Source organism: Mugil cephalus, chromosome 1 (genome assembly GCF_022458985.1).
Source record: "Mugil cephalus isolate CIBA_MC_2020 chromosome 1, CIBA_Mcephalus_1.1, whole genome shotgun sequence".
NCBI lineage: Eukaryota > Metazoa > Chordata > Actinopteri > Mugiliformes > Mugilidae > Mugil > Mugil cephalus.
The window spans coordinates 35,934,926-35,949,143 of NC_061770.1; the positions used below are offsets into that span (position 1 = coordinate 35,934,926).

General features: G+C 41.7%; 2 protein-coding genes and 2 non-coding genes across 4 annotated transcripts; 1 reads left to right on the forward strand and 3 right to left on the reverse strand.

The window, feature by feature from the left end:
* Window positions 1-16: 16 nt before the first annotated feature.
* LOC125024254 (calcium-binding protein 2-like) lies at window positions 17-3,270 on the reverse strand. The gene is made up of 8 exons (XM_047612019.1): window positions 3,051-3,270; window positions 2,858-2,917; window positions 2,636-2,762; window positions 2,211-2,241; window positions 839-982; window positions 632-741; window positions 400-547; window positions 17-313 (listed from the first exon to the last, which is right to left on the reverse strand). Exons 2-8 carry the CDS (start codon window positions 2,914-2,916, stop codon window positions 285-287), a joined length of 648 nt encoding a protein of 215 aa, XP_047467975.1. The 5' UTR covers window position 2,917; window positions 3,051-3,270; the 3' UTR covers window positions 17-284.
* On the reverse strand, window positions 1,330-1,411 carry trnal-aag. Its single transcript has one exon. It is a non-coding gene; the product is annotated as a tRNA-Leu (tRNA).
* Window positions 3,271-5,246: 1,976 nt separating the features above from the next.
* Window positions 5,247-5,406, forward strand: LOC124999176. Its single transcript, XR_007111163.1, has one exon. It is a non-coding gene; the product is annotated as a U1 spliceosomal RNA (small nuclear RNA).
* Window positions 5,407-6,439: 1,033 nt separating this feature from the next.
* On the reverse strand, window positions 6,440-12,508 carry tmem88b (transmembrane protein 88 b). The gene is made up of 3 exons (XM_047575612.1): window positions 12,100-12,508; window positions 10,044-10,448; window positions 6,440-7,438 (listed from the first exon to the last, which is right to left on the reverse strand). Exons 1-3 carry the CDS (start codon window positions 12,202-12,204, stop codon window positions 7,154-7,156), a joined length of 795 nt encoding a protein of 264 aa, XP_047431568.1. The 5' UTR covers window positions 12,205-12,508; the 3' UTR covers window positions 6,440-7,153.
* Between the last annotated feature and the right edge of the window lie 1,710 nt (window positions 12,509-14,218).

The window sequence follows — 14,218 nt, forward strand, 5'->3', positions numbered from 1 at the left end:
TCCTTGTCTCGTCACGTTTCAGGCACAGCCGACTTTGATTTCTTTATTAAAAATAGTGAAACATTTCAGTCTTATTTACATGACACGTCACAGCAGACTAACACTCTTTTCACACTAAATGAAAGTCATGCCATTAATCATCGGTATCGTTGGTGAGGCACACATTACACTGCAGAGGTCTGTGTCTACATCACAACTGTGAATATTCGGTCGAAAGCTGTATTTTCTATTTCTGAATCCAGAAGCAGCGGAAGCGGAGGCGCGCGTTGTCGGTGTCCCGAGGGTCAGCGGATGGAGAGCATCATCACAAACTCTGAGAAGAAGAGGAGAAAGAGGAGAAAAGTGAGTGGTGGTTCATCTTTCTGAAAAGCAACGCGACGCGGTCAGTCCGACTCCCACCCTCGAAGTCGATGTTTCCGTCTGCGTTAATATCCAGCTCCTTTAAGATCTCCTCCAGTTCGCCCTTCTTCAGCTTCTCCCCCAGCATGCTCTTGATCGCCTCCTTCATCTCCTCCTGGTTGATCTTTCCGTCCCCGTCGAGGTCAAACTTTTAAAAAGCAGAGCGGCATCGTTTGTGATGTCACGGTCTGATTAACAAGCCTCCCTAATTTGAATTTTATTTCCGGCTAACCTGTACAAAGGCCGACTGGAGCTCCTTGAGGCCCAGCATGTCGGCGGTTTCTCCCATCATCCTGGGTCCCATTAGTTCAGTGAAGTCCTCAAAGTCCATTAAACCGCCCACTGTAAAAAAACAACAAATGACCGTTAATCAGTCTATTAAACACTATGTGATTTCTTCACATACATTTACATATTTTGCACATGTGATCAGGCTCACTTCTCATCTTGATCTGCTGCACTATCTCCAGCAGCTCCATTTCAGTGGGCATGTACCCCATGGTCCTCATGCATTCAGCCACGTCCTTGTAGTTGAGGTAGCCATCTTGGTCGTAGTCGAACTCCTTGAAGGCCTCCTGCAACTCTGTGAGAAACGAGAGAAATACTTGCTGTTCATGCAAAAGCCAGTTCGAAGTGATATGCACTCACTCGCCACTTTATTAGGTACACCTGTTCAATTGCTTGTTAACGCAAATAGATAATCAGCCAATCACGTGGCTGCAATGCATTTAGTCATGTAGAGGTGATCAAGACAACTTGCTGAAGTTCAAACCGAACATCAGAATGAAGAAGAAATGGGATTTAAGTGACTTTGAACATGGCATGGTTGTTGGTGTCAGACGGGCTGGTCTGAGTATTTCAGAAACTTTTTTTTTTTTGTTCTTGGATATACTATATTGATCCCCGAGGGGAAATTCTGTAAAAACAGACTGGCAGCAGTGGGATTCGAACCCACGCCCCCGAAGAGACTGGAGCCTTAATCCAGCGCCTTAGACCGCTCGGCCATGCTACCACATTCCTTTTCATATTTTTTTTTTTTGTTTGTTTTTTGAACTGCTGATTTACTGGGATTTACTGGGATTTTCACACACAACCATCTCTAGGGTTTAACAGAGAATGGTCCGAAAAAGAGAAAATATCCAGTGAGCGACAGTTGTTATGGACAGAAATGTCTTGTTGATGTGAGAGGTCAGAGGAGAATGGGCAGACTGGTTGGAGATGATAGAAAGGCAACAGTAACTCAAACCGGGGGCCACTCCTGTCAGCTAAGAACAGGAAACTGAGACTACAGTTCACACAGGCTCAACAACACTGAGAACATCTTCTGACGGCTACTTCCAGCAGGATAATGCACCATGTCACAAAGCTCATATCATCTCAAACTGGTTTCTGGAACATGACAATGAGTTCACTGTACTCCAATGGCCTCCACAGTCACCAGATCTCAGTCCAATAGAGGAACCATTGGGACGTGGTGGAACGGGATTTTCTCATCATAGATGTGCAGCCGACAAATCTGCAGCAACTGTGTGATGCTGTCATGTCAATATGGACCAAAATCTCTGAGGAATGTTTCCAACACCTTGTTGAAAGCATGACACCAAGAATTAAGGCAGTTCTGAAGGTAAAAGGGGGTCCAACATTTTACTAGCAAGGTGTACCTAATAAAGTGGCAGGTGAGTGTACATTATATACAAGGGTTTTGGGAAAAGTGACAGCTTCTATTTGAACAGTAATAATTAGGCAGTGTGTCATTACTGAAATACTAACCGAGGATTTTAACGAATGTCACATGGAGCAGTGAGACTTACCATCCAGCTCAGCCTGAGCCAGTTCTCTCTCCTGTGCAAACACAGGAAAAAACAAACACACGTTACAATGAAATATACAACAATAGGACTGCTACGAAGTTTTAGATGTGAAGAGTCCAAAATAAAGTGTTCATGCGTCATTCTCAGCTGTCTTTTGCAAGTCTCGCACAATGGAAAATTCGATATTTTTAAATGTAATCTGCCTTTGACTTTGCTTTTCTTGGATAACCTTAATGAAGTGTGACGTTAAGCCTCAACTGATGAGCCTCAGGCAGGTCAGGAACAACTCTGGAGCTACACCGCTCGACTTCCATCTCACTTTTGACCCTGATGCTTTGACTTTTAACGTCTGTTTTTTCAGATCTAAACGGTTACAGGTCAGAGATCCACAGATGGTGCTAGTGCTCTTTTTTTTTTGTACTTACCGCTCCAAATACACTGTTGAGGACTGAGTTGTAGACCTTGGTCATGCTCTCGGTGGTTTTCTTGGACTTCTTGGACGATTTCTTGGGCGCTTCCGAGACCGAACCTGACGGGGAGACACCATCTTTGCTAAAATATGGAAAATGAAACCATAAGGAACATTTAATAAAAATAATAATACCTGTGCAATACAATGAACATTTTATGTATGTAAATAAATGTACCATTCTGAAACCGATTCAGCCGAAGTTGTAGAGGCGGTCCTCTCTGCTTCCTTGGACATCCTGTGGAAGAACAGGTGCATGAACACATTGTGCATCACATGGTTCTCTTCACTCCAAAGAAGCGTCTGTGTGGGTTTGTTACCAGAAATGTACTTTCTATCACCGTGTATCCCCAACATCTTCAGCTGCTTACCTTATTTCTATATCCTAAAGGGTGCAGCAACAACGAGAGGTCGAGCGGCACAGCCCGTCGCGTCCTTCTTCTGGGGCTCCGCTTGTGTTGTGAATGGCTGCACAGTGGCCGGTTTGTCCCTGAGCTTCCTCCTCTTGACCTCCCGCCGTCAAAGAGGCTTAACAGGTGATTACCTGGCCAAACGTGCGGCCATCAGCTACCAAGCAAAACGTGGAGCAGCAGTGTGACTGCCTTGATTGTTTAAGAGGTCTGATTCTCCCTGGCTCAAACACCCGCTGTATTCGTCCCCCTGCACATGCAATAAACCTGTAATATTTTAAACATGGTCATTGCTGAGTTCCTTGTGACTCTGGATTTCCACGTCAATGTATTTTCTTCATTCAGCTGTGATGTGAAAGTAAATCCTTACAAATGTAAACAGAGCCAGAGAAAACCCGCCATTTTAACAGGTACGAGTTGTACTAGACGTGTACTAAATGATAGGGTGAGCATATTTAGCAAAATGTGAATGTATGAGATGGTTATTGTCTCTTCAAGTTGAATTTAATCATTTAAATTTCAGTTTTGTTACACCAAGTGTGTTTTTCATAGAGGTTTTATCTTCATTTTCATCCAGTCTGTGTCATGACCTTTTCTTTAACTGACCAAAAACGCTCCATTAGCAGCTTATAAAACATTAAAAATAGATTAAAATAACAAAAAAGGGAAAAAGAAAAAACAACTTTATAGTTCCGGTTTATCGCACACGGACCGCACGCGCACGTAACCGCTGTCAGCTGAAGGTGATTAGGAAATTTTACCTTTCCTTTCCGCGTGCCGTCACCTGTGATCAACATAGCAGCATTTAGCTTGGTTTTCCTAACATTATTTACTCCGTAAATACATATTTACTCATGTATTTGTCATTATTATTGAGGAATACGTTGAATATTAGTAAAGGACTGACCACATTAGAGCTCAGTGGAAGAGTTTTTACCTAAACCAACAATGACGCACGACTGCCCTCAGCTTTCACCATCACAGGTAAGATGACGGAAATACAAACTTATTGGTGACTTTTATTCAACTTTTATTTGTGTGGTTGTGGTCAAATGTGGTGTTTTAAAAGACATTTTAACGAATTGACAGGAATATCTAAATTCTTTAGATGTACAAGCGGTGTGGCCGGAGTAATACATCTGTATGTGAGGTCGGAGAAAACAGGGGCAATGAGAACATAACTTACATCCTGAAATTAGAAACGAGCTGCAGTGGTGACATTCACTGTGCACATGTTCAGTAGGATTGGAAGTCGTTTTCAACCAGAATAAATGTCATTATTTAAATGCATTCGAAAACATGTTAGTACGTGACGTTTATTTGTGAAAATGGCTGTGTTTCTAGCAGGTCTGCTGCATGTATCCAGATTGGGGTGTAGTTTATTTGATTGTCCACCAGATGGTACCATATTATTAAAAAAAAAAAAAAAAAAAAAACTTTGACAAGCCATGTATTTTCGCTTTAATCTAAATTCTGAAGAAAAAACAAACAAACAAACAAACAAAAAAAACATTAAAAGCCGTAGAGTTCATCGACTCATTGATACGATTTGCTTAACAATGTCCCAGATGTCTCTTTTTTTATTGACCTCTGACTAGCTCTCTGTTTAGGTGGCTGTCTTGAGACATGTATGAATATAGCCCATTGACTATAAATATGCACACGCCCCTGATGTGGAGGCTTGTTATTGTTTCTCATAAAAGTTAATTTGGAAACTGTAGCGCAGACACCGGAAAGAGAGGAAGATGTTTGATGAAACAAGCAGCCAATGACAGACATTATATCCACGTTCAACATTCGGTTTGTCAGAAGTAGTAAAAAAAAAAATGAACTAAAGGTCAAAGTTAAACGCTTGCTATTTGTTCAGCGTCTTTAACAAGCGAGTGGTAAGAAACAAACTATTATTTGTGTAAGCACAGATGTTTAAAAATATTTATTTGAAGAAAACGAAGTATTTGCGGAAGTAGCGTCCTATGCCCCGCCCACATTACATTTACACTTAATTATTTTAACTGTTTAAACAAAGCTAAGGGTTTGACTCGCGGTGATAAATAAGTCATAATGATAATTAGCTTGGACCAAACCGTGTAATATTACATGTTTTGTAGTATTGTTGTGACACCGTGGGTCTATTTGAATTGTGGCCGTGTGCAGCCCATACTTACCTAGCAGGGGGGGCACCATGATCAAGAAGGCGGTTCACCCAGAGCGAGGCTCAGCCATTGCACTTACTTTGTTGATCCTTGCAAGTTCACGTGATTAACATTAAAGTAAAATGTAAGTATTGGTGCTAGATCTGCGCTTTCGTTATCTCTGTGCAAGGTTCTTAATTGTTATTTACATTTTTGCATATACAAATGAAAGTTGTTCGTCAGAACGAGGAGCTTGAAGAAGATGGACTTAAAACATTTTGTATACCATGGACAAACACTTGGTGACGTCACCCATTGGATTCTGAACAGAGAAAACGAAGCTCGAAGAGGGCAGAGCCCGCGGTCGCCATGTTGGATGAGCTTTACTCCGCCCACACTCGGATATTCCAAATATGGACGTGGGGAGTCGTTTTGGGGCGGAGCTAAAGCATCCTGGAACGTTGAGACCTGCTACCTGTTAGCTTAGGCTACCACTTGTCATTCAGTGTGAACGCCTTTAGTTATGTAGAATTTTAAACCTTAAGAAAAAAAAGAATGAGTTGGGGAAAAAAATTCACCCCCTGTACATTTGTCATAAATAGTGAAATAAACTACTGTTTGAGATGTTTTTATTTTTAAATGTAGATGTTTCCATTACCAGTTTTTTATTACGATATTTAGACTTTGCACATTTCTAGGGATATGCTGCAAATAGTAAATATACTAATAATGTAATGTAAGTCTTCCATTTCTATTGTGCAATTAATTCAGTTGCATTTTTTTTTTTAACTTTATTTTTACAGTTTTGGACATTGACGTTAACAGGTGTTTTAATCTCAACTTGTATCTTGTGAATCTCACTTATCTGGTCACATTTTACATTAATAACGTGGCTCTGATCAGACTTTTAAGATTAGAACTTTTAGCGTTATGTTTTTGTTGTTGTTGTTTGATGCATTTTTATTATTTTTTTCCTCCTTCTCCACTTCTTTCATCAGTTGGGGCGACAATACATTATTGTCAATCCTACAGTTAGTCACAAACATTCTCCAGCAATAGTGACAGGTTCCCACAGAAAAGTTGCGTTAGCACTGTGAAGTGTACATTCGCGTGCTACGAAGGCTCCTTGGTTTGTTTGTTTTTAACATGGAAACATCCTACGTAATGTTCTCTTATGTACAAATTCCCACCTATACAGGACAGACAACACCAGAAAAATCAAAAAACAAAACTTTATTTATAAAAAGGAATAATGTAAGGGATTGCAGTCACAGCTAACAATAGCTAAACAGAAAGCTACACTAGAGAAATAAAGTTTGTCATAATAACATACATGTGAGAAGATACAGTTTGTTTAGTGTAAATACAGCATTTGTGAGGTGGGCTATGTTCACATTTCCTGTTTCCTGTGATTTATTCAGGAAGGTTAAGGTCGTATGCAGGTCAACTTTTTTAGGCACTTTTGGCTATTTTAAGTAAGTACTGGTTTGCAGACTTGCCTTTGCTTTTGTTGACTTGCCCCCTTATTTTTTACAAACACACAATTTACATTTGACCTGAGCATTTCATTTGGATGTATTGTTTGAGAAATTGCTCTCAGCTGTTTCAAAAAACAAGACACTGAGTTGTAATAAGACAGTTACGAGACTGTAAATATTCCAGTGTAATTATACAAACAAAACCTCCGTAGTACACCATGCTAACCTTTCTCAATCAGTTATGTTGCCCAGATGTTAAGGCATGGGAGTAATTCATTAGCCATTAACAATGTAGTGGCACATGTTGCTGAACTTGCATCTCCTGCCTTTTCTTAGTCATCGTATTAAAAAAACCCCGGCCCCTGTTCTCTTGTTTCCCTTTTATATTTGCAATCTAATGATTTTCCTTTCCCCCCCCCCTCTTTGTTTTCCTCTCGCACAGCCCTCGTTAACCTCACACCCAGACCTTTCCCTTCCCGCTGCTATCGGCTCCATCTCTACCGCCGCAGCAGCCGGTGCCCAGTCCGCGGTGCTGCGTGGCTGGCAGGTTCTTGTACACGGCTCGGCTGTATGGGATGAAGCACAGGCCCAGCTGGAGGTGTCGGGCCAGGCGGCAGTACGCAGCCAGCGCCAGGACCAGCAGAGGGGTGACCAAGAGGAAGCCCACCACCAGCAACGCCACGCAGCCTCCGTCAGTCAGCAGGTCTGAACAGTAGGGTGTCGTCCCGTGGGGGCGAACCTGTAGAGATGAGGTGAATGACTGCAATCAGAAAAGTACACATGCAGGATGTGGTAGAAGTTTGGCCTCGTCAATCAACCGGGAAATATCTGCTCCGCACCTGTGATGTTCACACCAAAATTAGAATCCAGTTTCTTGAAGCTCAGTAAGACAAGAGCATTGACACATGCATTAACTGAATTAAAAGTCCACTAAAAACTATCTTTGACAAAAATAAAATCAATCCACCTAAAGCGAACTGAAAGGAGTCTAGTTTGGACTATTATCACCACCTCTGGCTTAAGGAGATCCAGAGATGTTGGACAGCTCATGCTCTATGTCAAAACATGTGCATCTGTTGCTTAGTGATGGGGAGTGGGAGTGGAGGTGAAGGGGTCAGGGTTTGAAAGCGGGAATGTAAAGACAGCAGGTCTTAATCATCCTTATCGCCCCGTGAGGGATGAAGTGAACATTCGAATGCTAGAGAAAAGTGCAGATAGCGGAGAGGGAGAAGTCTATTTTTTGTGGTTAAAAAAAAAACTGCTGGCATGACAAATGGTATGATGAAGGTTGTGGTGTAGTGGTTTAACTTTTAGAAAAAAAAAAAAAAACGTATAAGGGGGGAGTGAGGAAAATAGTTTTTAAGGTTTAAGCTTGTTGCAATCTCCTCCTAAGGTTGCAAGAACAAGCAAAAAGTTCAAAATTGTCAGGGAAAATTCAAAAATATACAAAAAATGTCCAATCAACCAAAGATTTTGCAGTACCTCCACGGTCCCCTAGGGGTCATGGACCCCCTGTTGAAGACCTATGCACTAAAAATTGCTGGAGATGGACAATGAGAGGCATTTTTCTTATTATTTTCAGATGTCGGTCAGTATCCATCGGATTGCACTGTTCACACAGTATTCCCATCTCTACCCAGGAGAGATTAGTGGTTACACTGCGAGTATTAGCATAGCGGAGGTCAGAGTGGGCGCTAACATTTCTGCTTTAACCACACCCATTTCCAATTTTTGATCAATCACAGAATAGTAACTGGACACCAAGCTGCAAGAACTCCCAAACAAACACAAAAAGACAGAATTTTGTCGTTGCAGCCCGAGGTGAGAGAACAAATGTGCTGCTTCTCGCTGAGTATTTAACGATCAGGAGGGAGTAGTGCAGCTTTCAGAGTGGGAGTCACATAAGAATGAGTTCATGGTTCCCATCAGGTTTTACTGAGAAAGCCCATTTAAAGAATGTCCTTACTTTTTAGTCTTGAATATCTGTAAAATGTTGAGCTCTCTGTTCATTTTGCAAAGTCTCAAACACTTTCTTTTTAAGTTACCTTTCTCTCAAGCCCTTTATAATGTGTTCTTTTTTTATTTTATTTTTTTATTTCTGCCTCTCTCTTCATCCTTTCAGAGCCCAGTTAATCCCCCACTAAGCTGCTGTCACATGAGGTTTAATTGTGAGAGAACATGAGAACAGAGAGAATCCTGGTTTCTCTGGTCATTAAGGAGGCCGTTGGCCCACAGAAATGCCATCGCTACGTATTAAAGCTTCTGAACCGTGATGACTTTCTGGTCTAGTCCAGGACGAAGCTTACTCACTAATGGATCTGATAGTTAGTGCTGCTTTTCTTGTTTTGCTGCTGTTTGCTTTGCACCACATACATATGAATAACTTTTCAAATACTGCGTGTCCTGAAGGTGACCCTCATGCAGCTACTAAGCAGTTTTGTGCTCTAACGCCTGGACTCCTTGACCTTCTGCTCTCTCCAGTTACCCGTCTCCTCCAGTTCTGAGAAATCTTCAGACTTATCTGATTATGAAACCTCTCATTGGCGATGGAGCCAAACCCCACCCTAAGCCCCAAGGACAGCTATTTCAAACTTGCATCAAAGTTATGAGATTAGGACCTCTAGATGTTTCATAGAAGGATGCACTAGTCTTCTGATCCTCTCATCTTTTGTTTAGCGGTAAAGTCTGTCAACATTTATCTTTACTAAACTGTAATAAATTGTGTCTAGTTGCTACAGTGCAGGAGTTGTCACCTAATTTCTGTATTTCCATTTAGTAGAGCATAGGTCTTCAACACGAGGTGCTGCAAGGGAGTCGAAAAATCTTTGGCTGATTGAATGTTTTTTATATATGTTTTTCAAATTTAAATTTACTTTCTTTAAATGCACATTAACAAGAATCCAACATAGCTTAGTATGTTAGTATTTCAAACGTTAAACTGTCAAGAAAGTAATATATAAATAAAATTGACAGATAAAGAAAATAGATTTAACTTTAGACATAGCAAAGTGTTTTGTCATTAGGAGCCAGTGTGTGAAATGCAGCTTTGTGATTGGCACAGTAGTGAAAGGGGGCGGGGCCTGCTGTGTACACTGTAGATTGAAATAAAAAAAATAATATTTGAACCTGTGTATTATTTGAATAGCTTAATATTTAATGCAAAATGATAATAATAATGTATAAATAGCACTAGTTTAATATAGAACACATATAGTAGGTAGGGGGTCCCTAATTAATCTCTAAATATATATAAATTAACGCTTGCAAAATTGTCTTGACCGTGCATTTGGAGATGCAGTAGGAAAAGCCCCTCCACCCCCTCACTTGTCTCCCCCTTTTCTTACTGTAGAGTGACAGAGGAAGCCGAACACAACCATGACGATGGCCGGTGTCAGGATCGTCCCAAACACCACTCCGGCGAGGCAGGCGTTGATGGCGGCGATCACCAGGTTCTGGGCGGTCACCAGCACCGAGCAGGCCCAGCAGTCGAGTGACCCCCGCAGCTCCAGAGGAGCCTCGCTCCCCCCGCCTCCGCTCTCGGCCGCGGAATAAGGAGGAGGTATGACCACGCGTGAGGGCGTCTCTCTGCCTCCGCCCACAGCGGCGGTGGAAGCCAGAGAGTTGGAGTGGTGGAGATGCGGGTGATGGTGGTGGTGCTGGTGGTGCGGCGGCAGTTCTTCTGACAGGTCCAGGGCCTGATGGTGGGCCCCCTTCTCTAGAGTGCTGCTCATACTCATAGTGTGAGTGTACTGTGGGAGGAAAAGTAAATGAATGAATCATCTGCGTAGAGTTAGAGGTATTATCTGTCAGGAAGCTAGCCCTCTGTGATGTCGCCTGTGAAGCGATGGTAATCAGTGTCCTGATTGGCCAAAGGAAAGGGGCCCATAATTGCAATATGTAGTTTATGTTGAAGTGAGATGAAGGCTGACTGGCATCAAAGTCCATGAAAGTGGGTGTATGTGGTTATGTGTTGCTGTGCAACTACACATCAAGCCACTGTTCGTTCAGTACGACGCAAACATTTACACGTCAGAAAGGTTCAATAATGGAAGATTCAAACCTGTAGTTGCCTAAACGTTGTTACATTTTCATCTGAAATCATTTGAATTCCTGAAAAGTAGTATTTCAATAGAAATAATTAATTAATAAGGGAGAGCAACAAGTGTTGACCCCTTAAAATGTTTTGTTACGCTGGCAGCTCAACCTTCATTATTATTATTAGTAATATTATTATTTTATTTCTAGGCTTAAGTGAGGAACTAGTCACAAGACTCCAAAGACCAGAATGAACATTTGATATGGTCAGGACTCAGACATGTTGTCAAGTCAAACTAAATTCCTGGAGAGAAATGTCCATGAAACCTGGAAAATAAAGCGGACGTTAGACAGAAAGTTGATGCACATGAATAAATGACGTCATTCAGATATGAGGCAAAGCAAAGCACACCTTTAAAACTAAAGTTAGAGCTAGTCAGGGTTTAGCAGTTTTGAGTCAGAGCCCCAACCTGTATTTTTCCCTCCCTGACTGACTGATTGTACTGAACAACCTGCTGCAACACCTTTGTTTGTTGAGTCACATAAAAAAACATCTGGTCCATATGTACACTCACTAATGTGGGGCACCTCTTAGACAGTTATAGATGTGTCACATGATTTGGCCTGAAGAAAGACCAGTGCACAGCTGTGTCTGGCACAGGATATCCTCACTCCTCTGAGGTCAGGAGACAGTGATGCCCCCATTAAACAGAGGACACCAGAATAACAAGGCTGAATAAACTGCCAAAAAAAGCACCACAGCAGGGACGACGTAGTCAACCTGTCAGTCAGCTTCTTCTTTTTCCACATCCATTTGTTCTGCTTCTAAGTGAATAATAATGATGATTTAAAAACCTCAGAGTAGTTTAATTGCTGCTGATCTAACTATTTTGTCCTGTTAGGACTAAGAGGTGTTTATGACGTTCATGATGTCTGTCTCAGGCGCTTGAGTGTTGTTGATTTTCTACATCTGTCTCCCATTGTTGTCCCAAGTGTTTGTCGTAAGGTGGAAGGTCACACAGGAAGCACTGGCAGGAAAGTGTGCATGCATGTGTGTGAGATGACTCATTGTGCTGCTTACTGAAAATACATTTAGGCTCTCCACCCATTTTACTCACCGTTCTTATTATTGTCAGAAAAAAAAATGCCATATTTGAGGAATTCTCAAGAGATTCTGAATATTTATATCGTAGTGTGTACGCTCATCTAGATCTTTCATTACGCTCCGATGCTTCAGGGAGATTTTCTATTGTTCTTTCTATTATTCTATTGTCCAGAATAAAGAGGCTGCAACGTATTTGTTTTCTATGCATTAAGTTCTCATGTGTAGCTGCTGTAAACGTGGTTTAAAGCGTCTGGACTCACATTGTGCTGCGGGGCCCGGTGGACCTCTTGCTGTTCCTCCTCCAGGTTGCTGCTGCTTTTCTCGCTCCTTCTCAAGTCCACTTCAGTCCAGTGCGTCCTCCACATGGAGCTTCAGAGAATCCCCCTTTCTATTCCTAAGCGCCGTTACGTCCTCACCTTGTTGTCTGTGTGAAGGGTGTTGTGCTGTGTCCCTCCTGAAGCCTTATGTGTTGGATTCCTCACAGCTCTGTCCTCTCGCTGCTTCTTGTCTCCAGAGTTGTAGGTGAAGCCAAGTCTTGGATTGTAGTTTTAACGCAGCGTTTAATTCATGTGTTAATAAATAGTGGTAGAGATGTTCCTCCCTCAGCTGCTGAAAACTGTTCAACTCACTGTGCTCTTTGTCTTAAGTATGTCAAACTTATTTGCCCTCCTCTTTTTACCCCCCCCCCCCCCCACCCAGTCTGATTGAGACCACAGTGCTGTCTCTTCCCTCCTCCTGCTCTCCCTCTGTATCCATCCCACTTTCTCCCCACCCACCAGACTTATCAGCCCCCACTGCTTTTCTCCAGCAGCTCCTCTCGGCACAGGCATTCCACCTCCCATATCCAGGACATGCTACACCCCCCCCCCCCTTTTTTTTTTACCCTCGCTCTGTGTTGGGGTGGGGGCTGGGTGTTGCGTGTTGGGGGTCAGAGTGAGGCAGCTGGTCTGATAAGTTGAGGTTCAGGAGAGCAGAAAATGAAGGGGGAAGGGCAGCGGAGGCAGGCATGGTGAAGAAGAAGAAGAAGAAGAAGAAGAAGAAGAAGAAGAAGCACCACCACCACCACCACCACCGCATGGGTGCCGCACACGTCACTCAGCTTATCTCGTTTATCTTAGGTTGTATAAATGTTATGAGCTTCCAAAAGTCAAACGGAGAATATGATAACACACAAATCCTAAAAACGCAGAGCAAACACAAACAGTTGTGTTCGAAACTTGACTTGACAACTTGTGTTCTTGATCAAACCTCAGCATCATCTTGATCATCTTTACATTCACATTAGTCCCTGGTTCATTTATCCTGGATATAAGAGTGTGATATAAAATAGGGCTGGGTGGTCATTTGAACCATTCTGTGTAAACCCTAGAGATGGTTGTGTGTGAAAATCCCAGTAGATCAGCAGTTTCTGAAACACTCAGACCAACAACCATATCATGTTCAAAGTCACTTAAATCCCATTTCTTCTCCATTCTGATGCTATGTTTGAACTTCAGCAAGTTGTCTTGATCACCTCTACATGAATAAATGCACTGAATTGCAGCCATGTGATTGACTGATTAGCTATTTGCGTTAACAAGCGACTGAACAGGTGTACCTAATGAAGTGGCAAGTCAGTGTAGTTGTCACTTCATACGGTTACTATTAGAATTTGTGGTTGGACTGATGTGGTAGTAGAGATGTCTAGTTAGACCATCTGAACCTTTCATCTGAGCAGAACAAGATGAATGAACTCTTACACAAGTATTTATATGTGAATAGGAAAAAAATGTCATTAGTTGGGTCAATAAATAATTGTGGGACTTTTTGAGTTGAACACAGTTGACAGGTTTTCAGACCTAAAGTCAACATGGCCGCCTGTGACCAGTCACCACATGGCATTTTTACAGAAAGATTCTTCTAAATGTTATTTATACTACTGAGTAAATTAATTAATTGAAAGTTATTTATAAATGTATTGTAGTAACACTGTTGACACTAAATAACTAAGAAAGAGGAGGAGGAGGAGGAGCACACCTTGGAGCAGGTCATGTGATTGTAATGGTTAACTTAGTTTAAAGTGATTTCTCGTACACAGATGTCATTTATTTTCCATATAAAATCTGATATATTGCCAATAAATAGATATTAGTCATGATTATCACACCTTAACAAAAAGAACACAATCAGAGCTCATTTTATTATTGTTTAGTTATAAGAAGGTGGTTGTTATGTAGTTGACATTCAGTGATATCTAGTCTTTTGTATTAATCAGTGATTGTTCCCATCGTAAATAACTGCGTGTTTTGTAAAGACATGATCACAATGAACATAAAAACATTAGTCTTCAACATATGGACTTCAAAAGTCCCTCAGTTATATATTGACCCAGTTTCATAT